The sequence below is a fragment of the Silene latifolia genome, chromosome 4 (assembly GCF_048544455.1).
Source record: "Silene latifolia isolate original U9 population chromosome 4, ASM4854445v1, whole genome shotgun sequence".
NCBI lineage: Eukaryota > Viridiplantae > Streptophyta > Magnoliopsida > Caryophyllales > Caryophyllaceae > Silene > Silene latifolia.
The window spans coordinates 106,576,550-106,601,534 of record NC_133529.1 but is presented as its reverse complement, the minus strand read 5'-3'; the positions used below and the strand labels follow the sequence as shown (position 1 = coordinate 106,601,534).

Below are 24,985 nucleotides of genomic sequence, written 5' to 3'. Positions count from 1 at the left end.
AACCTGTTCGATGAAATGCGTCACAGAGTGAGAGTAGCACAGCCTAACTTCCTTTATACATATCCTTTTGATGATGCTCTAATGTTTTTATAAGCTATTTTCTGATTCATTATAACCATATTTGATTCGGGTTAAGTTGAATGCTCATAATTAACCTACCATATTTGCATTTTAATATCGTTGCTTGCTGACGGTCTTATCTGAAGAGGTAGTGGTGCGGATCGAACCCCGACCTCATGGTTAAGGAATGAAAGGAGCAACCACCGTGTCACACACTCACTAAATTAATTTTAGATTCAGTAACCTGCAGTATTTTTAAGTCTCCGGTGACTTTGGATTTGCAGACATGTGGTCCAACAGAAAAAGACACCCTCTAAATTTTAATTTAATTATACCAAGAAGGTATCTGCTTACGTGCCGGGAATATGGAGTCAGAATCACTGCAGTATTTCGACGCTTCGGATACCAAAATGTAAGGCATAGTAATTTAATATAGTGTGGAGACTGCATTCTGCCAGGCAACATATGTCCTATGTCCTATTTTAAAAGGTCTGCTTTGCCAAGAATGGTAACACATACTTTCAGATTTTCGCACTGGAAAAGATCTCCTGTTTTCTTCTATGGGTTGCATGTATTCTAAAAGACGTGACAAGCATCCTGGGTATCAACAGTCCCTCATCCTTGCTTCTGAAACATCATGTAAGTTCTTATGATCGACATAGACTTGTAATTTTTTTTCCTCATTTTGTGGATGTATTGGTTGCTTTTTCTGTAGGATCACATTTTCTACACCCGAATATTAAGTTAGTTCGTCTTTAGAATCGGACTTGGCTTGGTGAAAATGATTTTCTTCTGCCACATAAAAAGGCGGACATTGCACATTTGCACAACTCACGTCAAGAGAAAGTAAATCTCTTTATTCCCTTTTTGTTTCAGTTTCCTTGAATGAAGTTGAAGCTTTACATGTTCTCTTCAAAAAACTTGGCAGCTCCATTGCCGATGATGACCTGATTACCAAGGTATAGCTCATGATTTATTTCTAGTATCACGTGTATATCACTTAGCAGTCATTGTAGTATTGTGTACAATTCCTGAAAAATGGATTGTTATTTAACGTAGTTCATAATATTGGGGTGCACAGTTATATGAGTTCTCATGAACATCTGCTAAATGATCTGGGCTCATATAAATCGGGACATTTCGGGTTTGTCCTGTACCTTGGTCCTTGGGTTGTATTATGCTTGGTTTATCCCCACTTCCTTCTAGGTAATTTGTTAATGGCGTGGTCAATCAGGTCTGATTTGGGACATTAGTGGTCATGGTTAGAACATTTTGTGTTTTTTGTAGTGTAAACATTCTAAATTAGCCATTTTCAAGTTGGGTCATATCAGACCATGTCAATTTTGGGTGTAGAAAAGTTCCGGTCAGTCAATTAGTTTTTTTATTCACCTCGTTCTATATCGCTCTAGGTTGGGTTTCTGGTCAAGCTTATTGGACTGGGTCATTCAGGCCGACTATTTAAATTGGTTATTGCGTAGCGGATGTGATGTAACATATTACTGAATTAGGCAATCTTGAATAGGAGCCGGAGTACCCCTTCTTCAAGATTTTCACAGGTGATAAAAAACTAACATCAACCTTCATTGACAGGAAGAATTTCAGCGTGCGCTTCTTGGGAGCTGCAGACAGCAAAACCTTTTTGTAGACAGGGTATGCTTTTTATGGCCAAAATGCTGTAAAATTTGATGCAGTGTTTTGTAATTGTGTACTGTTTCATGGAAGCGAAGTTGTCTTAGAATACACCTAATTATAATTCAAAGTTAGCGTGACATGTACCATGCAGAAGAACAGGGTTGCTGAATATGTTGTGCATCCAATTCAGATATGTAGTATAGATTCATGATGTTCAACAGCCTTATACCATTATAAATGCCCGTCTTTGAGACTCTCTTGTAATATTAAAAAGACGAGTCTATCATTAACAATCTTAAGGACCTTGTTGGGAAGGGGAGTTACTTAGAGATACAGAGAGAGGCGCTAAAAATTTGGCTTAGGCCAACAATTTTAACTGTTAAAGTAAATTTGCTATGAGTTAATAATGCGAAGCTCACAATTTCCTTTAATTCTATGGTTTTTCTTTGTCTTGTACAATATATTCTTTACTGGGACTCACGTATTGAATCTCATATCAGGTGTTCAACGTGTTTGATCTTAAGCGCAAGGGGGTTATAGGATTTGAAGAGTTTGTGCGATCATTGAGTATTTTCCACCCAAGGACTCCTTATGCAGACAAAATTGCCTGTATGAAAATTGCTTATTTGCTTATTTGAATCATCTCATATTCTCTGTAGAGAAACTATGTTTACGTTTTTTCCCCATGAACATATCTTTTTTTAACGATAGTTAATGATGATTATGTTAGTGAACTATGAACCCAAATTAGTTGGGAGTATAACTGTCATTATTTATGTTGTGGGATCCTATAAATAACAAGACACTTCGGCCGCTATACTGATAGTTGTTTTCTTGCAGTTGCATTCAATTTATATGATCTAAGGAGTACTGGTTACATTGAGCGTGAAGAGGTAATTTTGTTTGCCTCATTTTCACCCTTAAAGCTTCTCTTTTTTGTACTATTTCGGTCCATAAAACTTCAAGTGTCTGGCAGCTTTTAGTCCTGACCTGTTTCTGTGCTATCTTGACTTTCCAGCTGAGGGAAATGGTTCTGGCAATTCTTCAAGAACTAGATGTGATACTTTCAGATACCCTAGTTGAAGCAATGTTAGATAAGGTATGTTTTTGCACGGAATTAAATTGATTGTTAGTTATGAAAATTGTCAAAGTTTTGTGCGTCTTGTTTCAAAATTTTTAGTTTTTTTTTTTTTTTAACCCGAGGTCTGTCATATATACAGGCTTTTTCGGAAGCAGATCTAAATCGAGATGGAAAGATTGATCTAGAAGAGTGGAAAGAGACAGTGTCAAGGAATCCAACTTTATTGAAGAACATGACACTTCCATATTTAAAGTAAGTCCCGCTATCTATGGGTTGTTTGGTTTACTCCAAGTTTCTGTTGATTCCTTTTTATTCAACTTTGAGAAACTGCCGTCTATCAGGGCCAACACCCTTACTATTTTTTTTATAAAAAGAGTACCCCTATATAAATGCGATTTTCTTATAATTTCAATTAGCCATTTTGGAAAGGGCCTCTTAAGTCAATTAGAGGGCCCTAGACTAGAACAACATTAGTTGCTCAGAACTTTGTAAAATAAAATTCAACACTATACTTTCAGGGAGTTGACAACTACTTTCCCGAGCTTTCTGATTGACACCCAAGTGCATGATTTTGATCTAAGGGCTGCATCAAGTTGCACTTATATCTCTGATGGAAGCAAGTTCTGCAAAGATCTTTCCTGTCAAAACGTCGCTTATGTTTTGTTTTCTGTAGTTAAAGATTAGCTCAGCTTAATTAGTCTAGTGTAGTTTGCGCGCAATCTGTAGGAATATTTAAGGAACAACATTATGTACATGTGTAATTTGCTGCTCATGTTTTATAAGCACATAATTGATAATCTGTTCCTTATATATGGTTTTGTTTATCATTATAGAGTATAGACTATAGAAAGATTATTAGATACCGTACTGGACTATACAATATCTAGCATTCAGCTTTGCCACGTTATCAGTAATTATATCATATATGCAGGTGCAAAGACTGGACGTTACAACAAAAATAGCAAATAACGAACACATTAAAGTTGAGTTAGTCTGATATGGGAGATGGTGTCGTACAAGGTTCATTGCAAAAATTAAGGTGAGTTAGTATGATCTGGGAGATGGTGTCGTATAAGCATCATAGAGTTAGCATCCCCATTGCTGAACATCAATACATCATCAGCAAACATCAGGTTAGTGATTCTCAGCTGTTTGCAAAGAGGGTGATATTTGAATTGGTACTTCGCAGCTGCATACTGTAACATTCTTGTCAGGTATTCCATACACAATGTAAAAATGAGAGGAGACAAGGGATCTCCTTGTCTCAGGCCTCTCTTGGCAGGGAAATACCCAAACATCTCTCCATTGAGAGCCAATGAAAATGTAGGAGTGGTAATACATTGCAAGATCTTGTTGATGGGGCATATTCTGCACCGCTGACCAAGTCAACATATTGAGCAAGGTCAAAGATATCCACAGCAAGTCAACGACTTATGCAGCCTAGCCGATGCAGCCCATCGGCTGTCGGCTGGTCTCGGCATGACAACTGCCAGCCGGGACACATACCCGCGTACTCACATCCAAGACCCCTCGGCGGTGAGTCAACAGGGCCCGCCGGCCTGCCATAGGTCCCTCGGCCGAGGGGTAGATCAGTCTTTCCACCTGCTAGTCACTTGGCCACTTGGCCACTACGTGACAAAAGGTGAAAGTCTATAAATACTCCTCAACCTTCATTGAGGAAAGTATCCACAACTTAACCTAAGAAACACTATTCATCTGGTATAATCTTCCCTCTCTCTCTACAATATACATTTAGCCAAAGAACAACTTATTCCCTAAGTTACTGACTTGAGCGTCGGAGTGAGTACGCTTGGCACAAAGCCAAGCCCTCAGTTCGTTCATTGTTGCAGGAGAGGCCGAGAGTAACGATAAAGACAAGAAGGATTCAGCCAAAGACATCATTCTACAAGCAACGGGTGGTAACGAATATCTGCTCTGGAATTACGCCCGGAACAATTGGCGCCGTCTGTGGGGAAGCGCTACTAGAAGCTAGTCACATTCATTCCCAAACAAAAAAAAAAACAACAAAAACCCACCCAAAAAGCTGAGAAGATGTCGAAACAACAAGACGCAGTCGTGACCGACGAAACCCCATTCTACCAAGATGATACCTTCAACAATTACGAGTCGTGCACCCTCCACCGGCGGAGTAATCCAACCGGAGTTCGGGATGCCAATAATACGGACACGCCGTCGCCCCAACTGGTCACCATCATGGGACATGTGGTTGACATAGCAAAAAACCGAAAATGGTCCTGGACCTAATCAGTAATACGCCTGCTCACACCGTCACGCCGACAAGAGCGGCGGAAACCGTCCGGAGACCGGGGCCCAAAATGTGACTCCGAGAAATTTGAGCGGAGCACTAGGAGAAGCCGACCCGGTCAAGTCGGCGGGGCCCAAAGTGGGCGTGGTAGACCTAAGTCCTTCCCGCTCTCATGGGAGGACAGCGTCCCCTCAAAAAGACGAACGAGGCTTACCCCAAAGGAGCCAGAGGAGTCCGACTCAGCAGAGTTGGAGAAGAAGTCCGAGTCGAAGAAGGAGTCCTTCCCGCTACGAGGAGAGGAGCCGGATTAGGAATGCGAGGAGCCGATCGCCGCGTGTCGTTCGACACGTGGTCGGGCCGACCCCTCAACGCCTACGTCCTAGAAGTCCAGGTGCCAACCAAGCTCAAGTTGCCACCCCTATCATACAAAGGAGATAGTGATCCAGCCGACCACGCTGAGGCTTTCGAGTCTTACATGTCGGTATGGGAACAGCCCGATGAGTCCGTGTCGAGTCTTCCCAACAACTTTGCATGGGATGGCTCAAAGTTGGTACAAAGGGCTTCCCGACGGCTCGGTATACTATTACGCCGACCTAAGAGACGCCTTTCGGCCCAAGACTCTTGCTACAAGAGAAGGGCCGTGGAGACATCGGACCTCCTAACTATCAAACAGGGGGGGGCGAGTCTCTACGAAGCTATGTGAAGAGGTTCGATGGAAAGGTCCAGCAGATTCGAGAAATTAATCCCGAATCGGCGGCCTTGCGCGATGAAGGGCCTCCCAAGGGGAGACTTAAAAAATGAGCTCATCAAGTGCGGAGGCCTGAGCTTGGATGCCGCCAGGAGGATGGCCGACCAGGCCATCAAGGTAGAAGACTATCACAAGACATGGGTAGGCCCCAGCGAGGCCGAGCCCTCCGAAAAGAAGAGCCACCGGGAGGACAACCCGGATGAAAGACGCCGTGACAACAACGGGTCACGGTCCGATGAAAGACGCCGTGAGAATAATAGGTCACGGTCGGACAAGTCTGCCGAGAAACAGGACTCGACGGCGCCGGTGGAGTTCGGGAACGTACCACCAGAGGCGGTATAGTGATAAAACCCCTCTCGTCGTATCAGCCGCCGAGGTCTTCGCCCTGAGCAAAAACGAGGGCCAGAAGTGGGAGAGACCCCCCAAGCCAAAAAGTGACGGTGACACGAGCCAGTACTGTGAGTACCACGGCCACACCGGCCATTTAACCAACGATCTAGGCATCTGAAGAATGCCATTGAAGAGCGATCCGGAAGGGGAGCTTGGCAAGTACGTTGCCAAAGGCCAAAAGACGACGCCGCGGTTCGGGTAAGAAATCCGTCTTCGAACGGATAGGAGTGATCCATGTTGTCATCGGGGCAACGAGAACGGAGGGTCCGCTCACGGGCACAAACGGCACCTGAACGAGCTATATCGGGCCATCAACTTTGTGCCCAACACGGTGATCCCCGCTTCCAACATCCCCGATATAACCATTGGAAGGAAGGACTACGAAGGAGTCATCGCTCCTCACAACGACCCACTTGTAGTCAATTTGGACATATCCAACCACCTAGTCAAGAGGTGCACGATTGACACGGCGCGTACACGAACATCATGTTCGGGAGTGCTTCCTCGGCCTCGGCTGAAAGTCAAGGACTTGAGCCCCGCACCAACCCACTATACGGCTTCTCTCGGGGCCGGCCTGGTACCACCGGGATCAATCGGACTCCGGTGAAATTCGAGCGAAAAGAATGCGGCCAAAAATGTCCTAGCCGAGTTCGTGGTCATCGACGGCTCGTCCGCCTACAACGTTCTCATAGGCCGAGTCACCCTGAGCGAGGCCGACGCAGTGATGTCCATCCGGGCCCTAACACCGATGTATGTCTCGGACCGGGGGAAGCGCATAAGCTCGTCTCCAAAGACGAGAATGACGAGGTGGTCAACGTCCGGATAGCGCGGAGGATGCAACATGCAATCCCTCAAAGTGGCAAAGAAATCGGAGAAAAGGGAAAGTCTATCCTTACAACAGGAGGGCGACCTCATGGATGTAACTAGCGGCTGACTAGGACGGTGTGCCTTTGATGGGCCATTAGGACGCTGGTAATCTCGGGAATACTCTATGTAGCGGCGGAGGTGCCCAAAACAGCTGTGGGCACCCCGACGCATGTTTTTACCTAATGAAAAATCGTCCAAGTCTTCCATCAAAATGTTCATTTTCCCCGATCACTAGGAAACGTGACGCCACTCACACCTTGTCATACCGACAAGAGCGGTAGTCTTTATCAGTAAGCAGATGTCGGCTCACACTGTCATACCGACAAGAGCGGCAATCTCCATCAAGAAGTGGGCGCCGTCGCAGTCACCCCAAGTAGTAGACGCCACGGTAGTCACCCCAAGAGGTTTGACGCCGTCGCAGTCACTCCAAGTGGTAGACGCCACGGCAGTCTCCATGAAGAAATAGGCGCCGTCGCAGTCACCCCAAGTAGTAGACGCCACGACAGTCACCCCAAGAGGTTTGACGCCGTCGCAGTCACTCCAAGTGGTAGACGCCACGGCAGTCTCCATCAAGAGGTTTGACGCCGTCGCAGTCACTCCAAGTGGTAGACGCCACGGCAGTCTCCATGAACAAATAGGCGCCGTCGCAGTCACCCCAAGTAGTAGACGCCACGGCAGTCACCCCAAGAGGTTTGACGCCGTCGCAGTCACTCCAAGTGGTAGACGCCACGGCAGTCTCCATCAAGAGGTTTGACGCCGTCGCAGTCACTCCAAGTGGTAGACGCCACGGCGAGCTCCATGAAGAAATAGGCGCCGTCGCAGTCACCCCAGTAGTAGACGCCACGGCGATCACCCCAAGAGGTTTGACACCGTCGCAGATCCTCAAGTGGTAGACGCCACGACGGTCAATAACGAGAAGCGATCTTTGGCTCACACGGTCACACACCGACAAGAGCGGCAATCACCACCAGGAAGCAGACACCTCGATGGCAACGACCAGCGTAGGTGATACTCGCAAAGCGTTCAAAATGCCTCAGAAGCGTTAACACAATTGAGATACGCACTCTAGACCGCCTCGGCCAAGCCGAGGCGGAAACAAAAGAGACACTCAGTTAATAACGTAAGGAGACAACCCAGACGAAGACATAGACGCTAAAGTACAATTGAGACGCTCAAATACTAGCGCAAGAAAAAGAAGTGAGGTGAAAACCTCGGCCAAGCGGAGGCGAAGAAACGAACTCTTATTAAAAATGTTCAACGAATTACAAGAAATTACAAGGATAAGCCAAAAGACAAAAGGTTACTGAGATATCATCTCCCTATGTCTGTTGTTGCTCGCCATCGCAGCGGTAGCGGACCTTCTTCGATGAGTAACCCTGCGCTTCCCTTAGCGGCCTCGGCTTCAACACCCCGGCCTTAGCCTCGGCGGCCTCGCGCCCTTGCCCAATCGGCTTCCTCCTTGGCCGCTTTAGCCTTCTCGGCGATAGTCTTTGCCTCCTCGGCCGCCTCTTGCTCTATCTTCACCCTCACCGCCTCCTTGACCCTCTCCTCCACAGCCTTCTCCTTAGCTTCGAGCTTGTCGTCAAACAACTCGTCGAATTTGCTCCACGGAAAGGAACCTTCAAGAGGGAAAAGCTCCTCAATGTTTCCACCGGCAATGCCGCTTGCCGGTCGGATCCCGAATTCGGAGCACATGTCGGGGAGCATTTTGGTTTGGAGCATCTCAATGTCGTCCTCCTTTTGCACGATGATGGCCTCCTTGCTCCGAATCACCTTCCCCGGATCTCAAACCGTCCCCCGAATTCATTCCTCTGCTGGAAATAGAGGTCGGCGTGCCTCTGAACAAGATTACACTTCGCCAAAGACTTTTCAATTTCGGCCAGCAGTCTCGGCCTTGGCTCTCTCAAAGAAGGACCTCCTTTTCGCGTCCTCCCCGAGCTTTCTCTCGCCCAAGAGCGCCTTCTCGGCATCTCCCCTAAGCCTCTGCTCATTGAGAAGATCCAGCTTCGCCTTCGCGGCCACCTTCTTAGTGGCATTAAGCTCAAAGCGGACCGAGCCACGGCCTTCTCCCGCTCCATGATACGAGCACCGGTCGCTCGTTCCACCTCGCCGATCTCTTGATCAACCTCGCGCTTTCCGCTACAAGCGTGAGGGGAAACCTTCTGGGATGAAGAGTCACTGGACGTTATGATCACCGACTGCGGTCGGGAAAGGGAAACCTTCTGGGATGAAGAGTCGATGGCGACGTTATGATCACCCGACTGCGCGGTTTTCTCCTCCACTTGCCGCCGACAAGAGCGGCGACCGACAATGGCGATCTACAAAATTTAAAGTAAGCATCGGGATCAACATACATAGACATGCCGGAAAGCTCACACGCATCGCCTAATGAACCGCTAAGTCCGAGCCACGGGATAGATCAATACCGTGCTTGGCCTTCTTGGCCGAAGGGCGCATTTCTCGTCGGCCAGCAAACGCGTAAAGGCCGGTCCGCTTTCTTTTTACGGACAAGGGAGACCCTCCTCCTCATCGGAGTCATCCCCATTGGAGATGTAAACGATCTCCACCGTCTCCTTACGAGCGGGGGGGATGGAAGGCGGAGCCGATGTCGATGCCATCACCGCCGAAGGTTTTGTTTTTCGCGTATGGCGCGGCATGTTACTAACAACCTTCGCCCGGGCCTCCACCGCATTCAAGCTTTTCACCCGTCCATAAGATCATTCGGCGACGTCCTACGGTCATGGGTCAGAGCCTTGGGATGCAAGTTAGCAACGGTTTTGTCTTTGTGCGGCCCATTCTCCCGGAGGATATCCTCGGACAAATCCCGTCCAAAGTGGTCTCGAAAAGAAATAAAAGCAAGAATTAAGTAGAAGAAATAAATCGAAGTTCGAAAAACAGGAACATTAAGAACGGTGATGGGCCTCATACCGACCCCACTCGGCTGTGCTAGGGCGGTATGAGGCCGACATGGTAGAGCGGCTCATCCTGAAGAATGATCTGCGTTGGGGGAATCCATTTTTTCGGCACCCACCCTTGTCCGCCTCAAAAAGCCTCATCGCGACTTCTCATCCTCTTTAAGAAGGACCTTGCGGCATCCATCTTGAGCTTCTTCCTACCGACCCATCCGTCATGCTCCGCCTTAGTCTCACACCGCAAATTCACATGGTCTTTGAAAAAGGAGAGGGGCAGCGGATAGTCATCCGGCACTTTAACATACACCCACCGATCTCTCCAGTCTTTGCAAGAGGTAAGTTTGTCAACGAGACATAACCTTTCTCTGTGTGCACACTTTACCAACCGACGCGCCGAGATTGACACTGGAGATAATGAAGTCGGCGGAATAAATTCACCGTCGGGGCCTCCCCCTTGAAGAGACAAAGCCACACAAAGCCGACTATCGTCCTCATGGCCAACGGATGCAGTTGGGCCACAGCGACGTTCATAGCTTTAATGATGGCCATGACGTACTCATTCAACGGAAACCGGAGCCCGTACTCCAAGTGTCGCATGTATACGCCGGTATGGCCGGCGGAGGGCAACAGACGGCTCCTGGCCCTCCTCGGGGATAACAATCTTGTATCCCCCGCCAAAGAAGAAATGGCCCTCGAAAAATTTCTCACCGAACAACCGCCAACTTATGGGTCCAAGCTCGGTCAACGCGTACCTTGCAAACGTCACCGTGATCCATAACGTCTTCCTCACCTCTTTGGGACGAGCCTCTTCAAAGATCATCACCAAAATCGTCTGCGTCATCATCAACATCAGAGTCATCCTCCCATTCCTCCAAAATTCGAGGATCGACTTCAGGAGAAGGAGACCTAGGGCCCCAGTGCCTTATCGGGAGGGCGTCCAATTTCTCCTCCTCATCAAGACGCGACGGACCCCCCCCGCGTCGGTTTGCTAGGCCCGGCATCGCGGAAGACATGTTTACAATAATAACTTACAGAGTTAAGAAAATTGGAAAGTTTGTTTGTTTACCTTGAAGAAAAACACCACGGAGTAACAACTCTGAAAATTAGAAGACAATGAAACCCTTGAAAGTTTAGAGAGGAAAATTTTGGAGAATGAAATTGGTGGCCAATTTCACGGATAATCCGCCCTATTTATAGGGAAAAGCCCATGAAGAAGGACCAATCGGAGAACGACCCGTGAAGCGTCAACCAATCAGCGTGCGGACACGTGTCGGACATGCAACCACGGGATGTCAATCGTTGCAACAATCGAACGTCAATCAATGCAACGAAGACCAAGCGTCTTCAACACGCCCATTCATATCTCTCCGCCTATTCACCTTCCTCAACAAATTCCCAAGCATCCGTTCTCCGCCGCCACATGATCAACCAAGCTAAGTAAGCGCGCGGGGGCAATCAAAAACAACCGGCACTCTCAACCCCGGTCTCGGCCAGCGTCACTTTCTTTTCCACATCGGATGCCCTTTACGCATCCATGCGGAGGGGGGATATGGTACGGCCCAAGAAAAGACCAGGCCGAGGTAAAAGAAGCCGCAGAAGAAGCCGTCAGAAAATTTTTTACAAAATACTTGCGCAGAATATACGCTCAAACGTACATCGGAGCCCATACCACGGCATAGACTACGGCGGGGGCAAATTGATGGGGCATATTCTCGCACACGGCTGACCAAGTCAACATATTGAGCAAGGTCAAAGATATCCACAAGAAGTCAACGACTTATGCGGCTTAGCCGATCTGACCCCATCGGCTGTCACTGGGTCTCGGCATGACAACAACCGCCAAAATAGGGACACATACCCGCGTACTCACATCCAAGACCCCTCGGCGGTGAGTCAACAGGGCCCGCCGGCCTGCCATAGGTCCCTCGGCCGAGGGGTAGATCAGTCTTTCCACCTGCTAGCCACTTGGCCACTTGGCCACTACGTGACAAAAGGTGAAAGTCTATAAATACTCCTCAACCTTCATTGAGGAAAGTATCCACAACTTAACCTAAGAAACACTATTCATCTGGTATAATCTTCCCTCTCTCTCTACAATATACATTTAGCCAAAGAACAACTTATCCCTAAGTTCTCGACTTGAGCGTCGGAGTGAGTACGCTTGGCACAAAGCCAAGCCCTCAGTTCGTTCATTGTTGCAGGAGAGGCCGAGAGGAACGATAAAGACAAGAAGGATTCAGCCAAAGACATCATTCTACAAGCAACGGGTGGTAACGAATATCTGCTCTGGAATTACGCCCGGAACACTTGTTCTTAAAACCCTCAGGGAATCCCATCATATCCAGCAGTTGCTCTACAAAAGTCCAGTCAACTGTGTCATAAGATTTTTGCAAGTCTATCTTGAGCATACATCTTGGTGACACAGATGGCCTCTCATAAAGCCTAATTAAGTCCTGACATATTAAAATATTCTCCTGTATGCTTCTATTTTGTATGAATGCCCCCTGTTTAGGATTAACAATGTCATGCAACACAGTAGCTATTCTAGAGCACAACAACTTGGAGATGACGTTATATACTACATTGCAACTGGCAATGGGGCGAAACTGGGACACATCTTTAGGTCTCTCACACTTAGTCAGTGTGGTAACATTAAATTGTTTCAGTAGCCTCCCATTAATGAAAAAGTCCTTGACTGCATTCATAACCTCACTGCCAACCTCTCCCCACACATCTTTAAAGAAGCCACTGGTCTAACCATCAGGGCCAGGAGCCTTGATGTCTGGAATGCTGAACATAGCTTCTTTAATTTCCTCCCCTGTGACTGGCCTAAGCAACTGAGCATTGTGTTCATTAGTACACCTGTGTCCCTGGTCAATAATCCTCTTATGTACTGATTTAGTTGCCTGGCTAGTCCCTAGAAGATGCTGATAGAACTCCAAGAAAGCAGACTGTACCTGAGCACTAGTGCCACACACCTTCCCTTTCATGTCCTCAATCACAAAGATCTTATTCCTATTTCTCCTCTTCTTGATGATGCCATGGAAATATGTAGTATTAGTGTCACCCTCCTACAAAAAACTTATCTAAAAATCTCTCCTAAAAGAAAAAAAAAATAGACATTCAACTCTCTATAAAAATCTCTCTTAAGAGAACACTAGAGAAAAAGAAAGAAATTATTTTTCAAGTCGACGTCAAGCATCGATTGCAGTCAATTGAAGAGAAGCAAGACAAATTCATCAAAGGGGAACCAAGTCTTCAAAGCAAGACCCTCATATTCATTCAAAGTGCGAAAATCGAATCAGTAGAATAACTAGTAGACTGTACCCGAAATCTTTTGATTTAATAAAATTACTATTTTGTTGCATTTTTTGTGTTTTCTCTATTTATTCGCAGATAAACACAAATTTGCTGTTACACCCAGTACCCTCTAGGCAATGTAAAAATATAGGTTGCCAAAGTTCTAAGGTAGGTGATATTTGTGATCAATATTACAACAACAACAACAACAACAACAACAACAACAACATCAGAGCCTTAATCCGAAAATGATTTGGAGTCGGCTGACATGAATCATCCTTTAGAACCGTACATGGGTGAACGTACACCTCAACATGCGAAAATATAGAAAAAAGGTGAAAAACAAAGGGGAGTGAAATATAATACAAAAGAAGATAAACTTAGAGTTTTAAAATCGAAGTCCATATTTCTTTTAGGAAAAATTACAACTTACCACCATATATTCTCCGTATTTTATAACTTTTTTTTTTTTTTTTTTGGGGGGGGGGGGGGAATGTAAGTTCTCATTAAAATCAATAATGGTCCCATACAAACAACTTTTAGATCCAAACTCTAACCACACTTCTAGCCTCAACTAACTCCTAAGATACTCCGCCCATGCTAAGGCTACAACACTTTTACTCCTAATATCACATTGAGCTAGACGCATTTGAACATCACTCTTAACATTTGCTAATACAACTTTAGGCCTAAGAACATAGCCATCAATTCGACATCTATTTCTACATAGCCAGACATGATATAACAAGCCTGCCCAAATCAAAGCAATCACTTTTTTCTTACAGGCAACTGCTTGTCTGAGATCAGTCCACCATCTGATACAGTTCTGCTGCGGCATCTGTACCCTGCACCAGTCCCCAACCAGACTACTGCATTGGCTGCTAAAAGGACAAGCAAAGAAGAGGTGATCCAAACTTTCCTCCTGCAACCCACACAAGAAACAATTGTTGCTTTGTAAAATTCTCATTCTCATCAGACGATCTTGGGTAAGAAATCTCTGATGTGCTATCAGTCAACAGATGAATTCCTGCTTTGGAATAATCCATTCATCCGAATACATCCGAATTTCCACCGTATTTCATTCCCGACCTTCATTTTTCTTAATTCTCGACTTTTTTAAGTGAATAACCTATTAATGACCATAATACCCCTATAATTATCCTTCATAAACTTACTCTCGAGTCTCCAAATCAAAATCAAAATCAAAATCAAATACAAAAACAAAACAATCAAATATCAAAGATAAACCCAAATCAAAATCAAAATCCAAACAAAATAAAAAGTCAAAACAATTAGAGGTATCTTATATCAAAATCAAAACAATCAAATAAAATAAAATATTTTCATCCATTATAAAAATAAGAAATCTTGACAATTATTACGATTATTTATTTCATGACTATAAGATCAAATACTAAAAAAAATGGCTTAGATAAATTTTGCGTTGAAAGTGTGATACCTATGTGCGAGTGGTATTTCACTTGAAAGTTCTTTTGTGAATATTTTGTAAGGGAGACTCATTTGATGAGAATTATTAATATTGTAGGCTTGCCTTTCACATTATGAGCCTTTTAGTTAGAGTTTATTGTTTAAAGTGTATTTATAGTTTAGACTTTAAGAGATTGAGCTCCTTTTATGCTTCGACCCTAGTCATTTGGCCTCAAATCACCCCTCAAGGCCGACCCTGGTATTTATCAACTGGTGCTTCATACGGCTTTTTAATCCGAGAATCCAAATTAATGTTATTGTAAATCAAAAAAAAAAAAAAAACCTTTTCATCTTAGATTGACATAAGATTAAGATCATCGTAACTTGCATTGTCATTATCGTCCCTATTAGTTTCACCATCAAAGACCTCCTCCTTCAATGATGCTCGAGTTAACAACAAATTTGGTTCCGCTAGGATGCGCATAAAGCATCTGCATACCGTCATTGTCTTCATCTTGTTCTTCTTCTTCATGCACAACAAAAAAAAAACTCACACCTTCCTCTTTTTTCTTTGTTCTACAAAATTGAATAAGTTCACTTTCAAACTTTTCTAAATAGCGTGAAATACGGTCACGTTCAATTAGTTGAAATTTATGAGAAAAATTTCTAATCCCCCTTATACCATTATGGGTTCGCCCCTTTTGGATTCAATTCATGGCTTCCTCACCTCTTTCAATGATCTTTTTAAGTTTGTTTTATTGTGTTTTTTTTGTATTTTCAATTTCTCTCTTCATATGGGAGACTTTACTTTTGTGCGTATGCTAGTAGTGTTACTCTAATAAAGTCGATGATTAATGTGTGCCCGGTTTATAGCGGTCACCCCACTATCGGTTACTAGGGTGATATAGAGTAAGAGATTGGTTAAGGAGTTTTTGTTGTCCCTCCTTGTATGTCTCCTAGGCTTCTTTAGCCATTGGCATTCTCGCTATAGAGATCGTTTATCAAGGTGTATGAATTTTTTTTATTTTTAAATTGATTTGCTTTTTTCCATTTATTTCTACACCCTTATGGCATAAATGCACCTTGTTCTTGTCTCTTTTCAGCCCAAGTTTCTCAATCATCTATAGAGATTGTTTATCAATGTGTAATTTTATGTCTTATAATGCAGTATGTAAGTATGGCCTAGTGAGCCATAGTCCCAACATCTTTACTTTTCGCCCCAAAAAAAAAAGGATATGGTGTGACGGACTCTTAACGGAATGAAACAAACCAATGAATTACAAAAACGGAGCGCTGCAGCACCCGAAAATAAAGATGATTGTAAACTTTGCTGCAGCATTGCAGTTGATTGCCAAACGTAAGCATTAAAATTGACAACCATAAGGTTTCACACATGACAATAATTAATGGATAAACATAAATGAATATCTTAAAAATAAACATAATGCCATCACAAATTATTTCTTGCACTATACGACATTTCGCAATGGCATGATATTGTCAATGACTTCAGTTACCCTAAATGATACACAAGCCCCTAAAATACCTCGGGGGTTTTTTACTTCAAACTCCAGGTGTTCTCCTGCTACTAGATCATAGTAGTCAATAATCGAACGCTCACCACATAGGGAGCGCGCCAAGAACGTTTGTCCAAGATGATTATATTCTGAGACTGTGTCCATTGTCAAAAACTGATTCCCATAAATTGCAACCTCCTTAGTCCACTGCGGCTCATCAGTATCTTCCTCCTCCTTCAGCCTCCACCAAATGTTAGCACGAGAGTTAATATCGACTAAAAACAGATAACCATCAACTTTCACCACTGTTGATGGCAACCAATACTCTACATTTTTTTCAGGAAAGTCAATTAATTTGAAAGTTTCAAGCCCAACATCGAATATAATCATCCCATTTTCTTCCGTCCAGTATAAGAACCCGTCCATACAAAAGCCACCCTTGCTAGTGAAGTAATTGAATCCCTGAATACGGGATGCGTCAAGTGGCCTCCACACCTTTCTTTGGCCACCGATAGTGAAAACTTGACATTTCATCCTATGATTTTCCCCTTGTGAAGAAAAGTGGAGTACCTTATATTCTTTGTTAATGGGGTCAAACCCTAGGAGGCATGTTCTTGAAAATCGGACCGAAGAACACTTAGGACTATCTTCGACTTGGTTCCAAGGAAGTGAAGTGCTTTCCCTAGATGTAAAATTGAAGAGGTATTTAAACACGGGGGGAAAATCATTGAATTGCTTGAGACTATCTTCAACTTGGTTTGAAGGAAGTGAAATGCTTTCATGAGTAGTAAGATTGTAGAGGTATATCCGTCGTTTCTCATAGCTATTGTGATAGAAGCAAATTAGCCCATTCACAATATTTGTGGTACTATTATTGTCATATGAAATGTCAGGCTCTAGAATACTTACCCTCTCAAGTGGTTCTTTCTTCATATCAATTATGCACATTAGGCACTGATCAGTACTCGATGTAGGTGTTACAAAAACGCCACCACCCTGTCTGTTGTAAGAATGGGTGTTATGCAACTCCGCAAAAACAGGATCTGTAATTAGGGAAAACCAACGTTTTGAGACGCACTTAAATCGCACAAGAGGCTTGGCAGGAAGTCTTGATAGAATTTCCACCAGTACATCATAAGGCAGCAACTCACCATCCTTATCATCCATGACCAGCTTAGCTGCAAGGAAATGTAGAAGACATAATGATTAAGTGCCTATTCTTTTGAACTTATTTTTGCTAAACTTTTCTGAATTGAACTTATAGGAGTTGAACTTTTCTGAACTCGTAAAATCTAAACTAACTAAACTTACAGGATTTGAACTTTTCTAAACTGAACTTATAAGATCTGAACTTTTATGAAATTTTATGAACTGAACTTGTAGAATTTAACTTTCTTAACTAGCTTAACTTAACCTAACTCTATTTTATCTATTATTATCATCCTTAGTTTAATACCCCGTATCTCGTATATTACCCATTAGGACACCGCTATATTTTATACTAATGAAGCAAGCAATTCTGAGTGTACCTTCCGGAGTAATTATTGGGTTTCCGAAGTAATTACTCGTAGGTAGGGCCTACATACAGCATTAGCCGAAACATTAGAGAGAAAAACTATACTACAAGGATAAATTGGTTAAAGTCCGACCGTATATAATAGATTCACAAACTAGCAAGCAATGCAATAAAGTTTCTAGTCCCGCAAGGCCGTAATAATACAGTCTCGAGTCATAACCAACAAGGCTTACAAATTGAAATTTGCTAGAAATTCCGTGGCACAACTTTTTACCCCATTACTCTCTCTAAATTTCCCCTTCTCTCTCTAAATTTCCTCTAAAAATAAAACCTTTAAAAATCCCCAATTTCTCAGTCTTGATCCACCACTAGCCGTCTACTCCTCTACATCCCTCTACTTTAAAACTGCCTCTCCGGAGATGTGGCCATTCTTTGGCCTGTCTCCGGAGGTCGTACCTCCACCTGCTTAACAACCTTTCACTTTGATACCCGATTGTTTCTTCGGATGGGTTTCTGTTTCTCCGACGCCGGCAAGATCGGAACTTTTTATGTCTCTTTTGTCTTCCCTTGTCCGATCCTTCGAATTTTGGGTCTTGGTTGTTGCACGGTCTTCCCCTTTGCCAGTTTGTTTCTTGTCTTGGGTCTTGATGGTCTTGCATGTCCTTTCCCGGTGTTTGGTGGTCTTGCATGCCCCCTCCCCCGTCTCCTTGTCCTGTCTCCGTGGCTTTGGATTTCCTCCCAGGGGTGATCCCCCCATTTCCCCCATCTCTGGGTTGGTTTTTCTTGGTTTTGTTTCCCTGTGTCGATGAGTTTAGCTCATCCGTCTGTTGCATTGTCGTCCTATGTGGTTGTGATTTGGGTCAGATATGGTGATCCCCCCATTCCCCCCACCTATCGGTCCCTTTTCCTTTTCCAATTTTGTCTGTCAGTGTCGTCTCTTTGTTCAGTCTGTTCGCTGTTGTGGCGGTGGTCCTGGGAGGAGTCGGTTGGTGTAAAGGGTGGCTTTGTAGTGTGTCTCCCACCTTTCGGGTTTGCATGTCCTTTTGGTGTCAAGGGTCGCAGTTGTTGTATGTTGGTCTTTCTGTTAAGGTTCAGAAAAGATAGGAGGGGTAGGTCCAAATTTAGATGCACGATATCAGAATTCCTATGGACGATGAAAGATTGTTGTTGACGCTGAGTCATTTGTTTTCTTCAAAACTATTTTAGTCTTCAAGCTTACGTTTAAGGAGGTCTGTTGTGGGAGATTTTGTTCTGATCTTGTTGATTTTCGGGAGACTCTCTCTTCTGTCGTTTGACACGGGTTCATCATAGTTATTGGTTTGTGGTGTTGGTCTGATTTGGCAGTTTCATTTTGGGGCGGTTTGTAGTGTTGAGTAGGGTGGTTGTGGTGGTTTTATTATCCATGTTTTTAGTTATAAGTGTCATGGTCATGTTTGTTTTAGTCAGTTTAATTTATTTTTCATGTCCCTCAATAAAGATCACCTTGAGAAATAGTCCCCTTCAAAGGTCTAGGGTGTCCTGTCCCGCTTCCTTTTGGGTTCTGCTTCAGTCTTGGAATCAAGGTCGGTGCCTTTTGGACCATGTGGAATGGAGCTTGACTGCGGGATTGCCCTTGTTCTCATTTATCTTCAGGCTGGTTTTATTGGTTTGTTGGTCCTATGATCAATGGGTACGATTACTAAGGTGTAGGAGAGTAATCTCCATCTATGGCAGACTTCGTTGTCTTGCTTTTCACCCTTTTTATCTACGTTCTTTTCGCAAGAGCGTAAGTACACCTTGTTGTTGTCACCCAGCGGCTCGTATGTGCCAGCGGTCTTTGGAAGTCAGTTGTGATGGTGAAGGTGAAGATGGTGCATATGCTCGTTATCCTTTTTCCGTTCTATCCCTTTCTATCTTACGTTCATTAGTTTGTATTACTGATATTGCTTTAGCTTTAATTAGTGGATGTATTATGGACTCGGAGAGTCTGAACCTTATGTAATACATCTTTTCACCTCTGTCAAAAAAAAAAAAAAAAAAAAAAAAAAAAAACTTTTTACCCCATTAAAACAATAAATCCGTGAAGATTTATACAGGTGCATGAGAGGATGACAATAAATACAATCCACTGACCAAAAGTAAGTTTGGAAATGGCGCTTGATCGATTACTTTAGAGAAGGCTAAGTATTAGTTTACTGGGGTTCCTTTAGAGCCATAAATAGTTCTCATCGTATAAGATAATACTAAATAGTGAAGTAAATTAATTTAAACAAGTACTCGTTTAACATAACATAATCTAATATAAGTTCTTTAAATTTCTCAACCAAACTTATAGGGTCTAAATTGAACTTTCCTCAACTAAACTTATAGGATATGAGCTGAACTGCTTATAGAATCTGAACATTTCTGAACTGAATTTAAAGGGAGTGACTTTAAGTCAAAAGGAACAACGCCTAAATACAACTTTCTCTTGTTATGAGATCAAGCAACTCAAGATAGAAAATAAGCTCTAAAGCAATTAATATCATCAAACATTTGACCCAAAAAAAGGGAGAATCAAGTATTACCAAATGCATACAAGGAACGTAGAACATATGAAGACATGCTTGGATTGGGCTAGAGAATTTTCAAGGTAATGTCCTAAAGGGTTAAGAGGGCGAAACAGCTGAAATAAGAAAGTGGTGCATGTATGAAGATGGGAAGAGAAAGGGGCGAAATCACTCAGGTTACATATAACCATTGTATCAAATATCGGTTTGAGACATGGTTTTTTAATAGGCCTAAAGCCGTGTTCTTTCCTCCTCCTCTTATACTTCCTCCCATCCAGACCAAAAATTACATTGACTTTTTGGCACTATTCATTAATTTTGTAGAGAATTTTGGTATTATTTGTAATATATAAGAAAAATATAGTCGTATGCGATCTTGTTTGATTTATGGTAATGAATGATAAAAATATCAAATTATTATAATTTTTAATAATGTGTAACTAAAGATATCTACTTTGCACATCGACAACTGTGATAAAGTCAATGTAACTTTTGGTATGGATGAGAGGGAGTAACAATCTAGCCACCCTAGCTCCATCACTATTCGGGTACAACATACTCTGTCAAAGCATCCAACACTCAAAGCAGAATTACCTCGAAATATTTATCCTTTACAATGACAACTTTTTAAACACTCAAAGTAGAATTAAGCCGAGAGATCTGTCCTATAAATTACAACTTTTTAGACACGCTGATATCGAAATCAAGCTTTACATACAACTCAAAATAAAGTACAGAAATTATAATTATACTCCCAACATCCCGGTAAATTGTTGACCTTTTGGTTTTGACACAAAGAGCACGTGGAGGGGAGGAGGCCATTTGTGAGTGGTGGTATTGGATGACTAGTGGACAATAACACAATTCGATAATCAAAATACCTATTAGAAACATGCCTAATATAGAAAGGTAGATAAATAAATGAGACACACAAATATGGAAAAGGTAAACAAATGACCTAGGGAGTAATTGGTAGCAAAGCCGTAGTCAAAGGTAAGCCAGACAAGGGATATCCATTTAAAGAGTTCAATAACTCCTTCATTTGATTGTCAGTACTTGAGCAAATTAATCTAACAAAGCTCGGTCAATCAAATTGAAAGCTAAATCCAAATTAACCAAATAAATTCAGATTATTATTATTTTAAAAATAAAAAAAATTAATTGAAGTACTAATATGTGCGCTAGAAAAAAATCAGACAGAGATGGTACCTTGTACTCTTCTTGTAGAATCAATTAGCCGCAACAAAACCTCTGAAACTGAAAACTGAACGAAAGTCGATTAATGTAATTTGAGTTTGTGTTTGTGTGGGGTTTTTTTTAATAAATTGTCAAAAGACTGAATTTTAGATGTCAGCTATAAATAGAGGCGATACTGAGATTTGAGAAGCAGCCCTATTCCTACCGCGTTTTGGAGCAAAAGGACGTCAATTATTCCTTTTTTCTTTTCTTTTTCCAAGTGGCAAAGGTAAAGCGAACCCGAAAAATTAATCGAAATTATCTAAATCAACAAGTGACCTTACATATTATGTTTTGAGATCTCTAATTTTGAAATTATCTAAAGAAATAGCGTCTGAGGACGAGTGAATAACCGTATATCATGTTTTGAGATCTCTAGTTTTACGAGAGGAATTTGTCATTTGGTTTTTATTAGATTTGCTGTTTTCGATTATACATATCTCTTGTAAATGCCGTTTGGCGATTTATTAAGGAATTGATCTTTTCCTTAAAAAAAACAACAGACCTTACAATCGAAAGGTATAACTGAACTTCATCCTGAAACTTTAATTGATTCGAAATCGAACCGAATTTGTACTATCCGAAATTGAGCCAAATTCTAATGAACCTGAATTGTTTTAATTCGAACCGAAATACATCTGAACCGATTTTAACCGGTATATAGATGACTGAAACTCAACATTGAAATCCGAAATGACCCAAATGTACTTGGGTATTACATCTAGGATGTCTTTGTGACTTGGTATACACGAGTGATATCCCTTTAGTGTCTCTGAATTAATATTATATCTTAGTTATGGAAAAAAAAAACATTATATATCACAGAGTACTTAAAAAAATATTATTTGTATTATATCTTGTGTTTTTAATAAAGACCGAATCCTTTGACATTTGATCTAAATATGACCTGATTCGAATCTCATATGTTCTGATAATGACCCGACTCGAACCTTATTTACTCTGATATTAATCTAATTCGAACATGCACCGACTCGAAATATCTACAACAAATTCAAATTGGAAATTGAATCCAACCTGAATTGAACCAAACTGAAATCGAAAATAAATGTCCACCGAAATAACCAGATCCGGAAGAACCCAAACCAAAACTGATCTGATTGACTCGTTTACCACCTCTAAAGATAGGCATAGGGAACTATTCGTCTTACACTTAAGACCTTAAGACGGGTTGAATACTTAAATTAGACTTGTCAAATTTTGATCCGGCCCCAAAACCCGACCTGACATGACCTGTTTTTTCAATGTCAAGACCTGGAAATTTAGTGCCGACGACCTGCTTGGCCCGAACCCCAAAATGAGCGATTAATTTTTTTTTTTTTTTTTTTTTGATGAAAACACCTAGAGGTGTTACTTTAGCATTGAAATATCAAAACGTACAGCATTCTGAGCGTTCATCGGTAAAACATTCGACCAATCCGTTCTACCAAGCACCCTAGGATAAACATGAGCTAAACAATGCGCTACGCAATTATTAACCCGACTAGTATGTGACCATAAAACAGACTCAAAACTATTGCATAAAAGTAAAATATCATCCGTAACTTGTGAAAACATGCTCCTCCCACTTCGCTTTCCCTTCAAAGACTCAATCAGCTGTAGACAGTCACTTTCCATTACCACCTTCCGCAGGCCTTTCGCTTTCGCTTCATTCAGCCCCTCCCACAGCGCCACCGCTTCCGCAATACACGGCTCCCAATACTCCACTCGGGCCGTTGTCAACCCCCACTGCACCTCCCCGCCTTCACCCCTGCAGACAATCCCCGTGCTAGTCCCCTCTCCCTCTTTCGCTCCTGCGTCCACATTTATTTTAACATATCCCCTCGGTGCCCCCATCCACGCATCAACCTTCTCTCCATCCCCTCGTCGGCCTGTGCGACCCCGATTTCTCCACCCACTATCCACAATCCCCTCCCCCTCACTAAGCACGTCCCACACCCGTCTGCACACCCTCTCGGGCTCCACCTCCATCTCATCGAACACAATCTTATTCCGATGTTCCCAGATTGCCCAACACCCTACCATGAAAGTACCGTACTCCGCCGCACTCATATCTCTCCAACGCTCCTCCACCCAACACCGAATTCCACCCATTCGTTCCTCCCCTTCCCACCGCAACTCCAGCTGCTCCCACACCCATCTCGCCATCCTGCAATCTCGAAATAAATGTATACTAGATTCATCAGACAAATTACACAAGGGACAAAGAGAGGACTCACCTTTCACTCGAGCAGCGATGTTTGCCTTTGTTGCTAGCGCATCATTACACAGTTGCCAAAAGAAGAGTTTTACGCGTGGCCAGACCGGTACCTTCCAAAGTTTATTCCAAAGCCATCTCGTATTCGTCGAGTCCGACTGCTCCGCCATGTCTAACCAATCTCCAGCCAATAACCGATAAGCAGATTTCACGGTGAAGACCCCGTCCCGCTCTCCACTCCAATACCACTCATCTCTCTGCCTATTCGGACTTAACCGAATATTAGTGATTCGTTCTCGCTCAAAAGGCAGAAGAAGCATATTGATTCGCTCCACATTCCATGTGCGATCACCCGTAATCAAATCCGCCACTAGAAGCTCTTCTTGACCATTCGGGCAGGGAGAAATTACCCTACCTGACTGCGTACCTGGCACCCATGCATCTCCCCAAACCCGAGTGCAATTCCCGTCCCCTATTCTCCTTCTCAACCCCTTAACCAACACTTCCCGCGCTTCCCATATACTACGCCACGCATAGCTAGGATTATACCCCAACTCCGCTCCAAGAAAGTCACTCCCCGAGTAGTACTTCGCCTTCATCATCCTCGCCCATAAACTATCCGGACAAGTCAACAACCTCCAAGCTTGCTTAGCTAGGAGAGCGAGATTGAATAAACGAAAGTCACGGAAACCCATACCTCCACTTCCCTTCGGTTTGCACAACTTCTTCCACGCAACCCAGAAAATACCTCGCTTTCCCTCCTCATGACCCCACCAGAACCGCAATATCATGGATCGAAGCTCGTCGCAAAAGTTGGTTGGAATTTTGAACACACTCATCACATAGGTAGGAAGAGAATTGGCCACGGCCTTTATGAGAACTTCCTTACCCGCCCTAGACAATAATTTCCCACGCCAACCTTGCAGTCTTTTACACAATTTATCGCGAATGATATCAGTAATGACCTTCTTCGACCTCCCAATTACAGTGGGTAATCCCAGGTAGCGTTTCTGCTCATCCACAACCCCCACACCCAGCCTCTCCGCCACCCTAGTTCGTTGCTCAATAGACACCCCCTGGCTGAACGAGACCGTCGTCTTTTCCAAACTGACCAATTGACCCGAGGCCGATTCATATTGCCGCAACACACGATTGATTATATCCGCCTCATCCAAAGTAGCTCGAGCAAAGAAAATGCTATCGTCTGCGAATAGCAAATGGGAAATTGCGGGGGCACTCCTCGCTATCCGGATCCCATGAAGCGAATTTTCTTCGACAGCCCGTCTCAT

The 24,985-nt window shown here is 43.3% G+C and overlaps 3 protein-coding genes across 6 annotated transcripts in view; 2 read left to right on the top strand and 1 right to left on the bottom strand.

The window, feature by feature from the left end:
* Window positions 1-3,635, top strand: LOC141653747 (calcineurin B-like protein 7). The gene is made up of 8 exons (XM_074461594.1): window positions 1-699; window positions 937-1,019; window positions 1,651-1,710; window positions 2,193-2,301; window positions 2,533-2,585; window positions 2,711-2,791; window positions 2,913-3,025; window positions 3,292-3,635. Exons 1-8 carry the CDS (start codon window positions 621-623, stop codon window positions 3,455-3,457), a joined length of 744 nt encoding a protein of 247 aa, XP_074317695.1. The 5' UTR covers window positions 1-620; the 3' UTR covers window positions 3,458-3,635.
* The window catches only part of LOC141653748 (calcineurin B-like protein 7), a 61,837-nt gene continuing 39,562 nt past the window's right edge, over window positions 2,711-24,985 (top strand). Inside the window, exon 1 of the mRNA XM_074461596.1 lies at window positions 2,711-2,791. The gene's annotated coding sequence lies outside the window, so the exon portion shown is untranslated. The remainder of the gene's footprint in view (window positions 2,792-24,985) is intronic.
* Window positions 15,979-21,661, bottom strand: LOC141653746 (putative F-box protein At5g52610). 4 transcript variants are annotated; one of them, XM_074461593.1, is made up of 4 exons: window positions 21,455-21,661; window positions 17,731-17,779; window positions 17,353-17,379; window positions 15,979-17,244 (listed from the first exon to the last, which is right to left on the bottom strand). In XM_074461593.1, the coding sequence occupies exons 3-4, from the start codon at window positions 17,366-17,368 to the stop codon at window positions 16,154-16,156; spliced, it is 1,107 nt and encodes a 368-aa protein (XP_074317694.1). In that variant the 5' UTR covers window positions 17,369-17,379; window positions 17,731-17,779; window positions 21,455-21,661; the 3' UTR covers window positions 15,979-16,153. The 4 variants fall into 4 exon arrangements, with proteins under 4 accessions (XP_074317694.1, XP_074317692.1, XP_074317693.1 ...); XM_074461591.1 differs by having other exon boundaries at window positions 15,979-17,379; XM_074461592.1 differs by lacking the exon at window positions 17,731-17,779.

Bases quoted from the DNA above. Each gene is read 5' to 3' on its own strand.
- LOC141653747 (XM_074461594.1), top strand. From the start codon at position 621: ATGGGTTGCATGTATTCTAAAAGACGTGACAAGCATCCTGGGTATCAA. The intron at 2,586-2,710 runs GTAATTTTGTTT...TTGACTTTCCAG, and splicing joins GTTACATTGAGCGTGAAGAG to CTGAGGGAAATGGTTCTGGC. The intron at 2,792-2,912 runs GTATGTTTTTGC...TCATATATACAG, and splicing joins TTGAAGCAATGTTAGATAAG to GCTTTTTCGGAAGCAGATCT.
- LOC141653746 (XM_074461591.1), bottom strand. From the start codon at position 17,368: ATGGATGATAAGGATGGTGAGTTGCTGCCTTATGATGTACTGGTGGAA.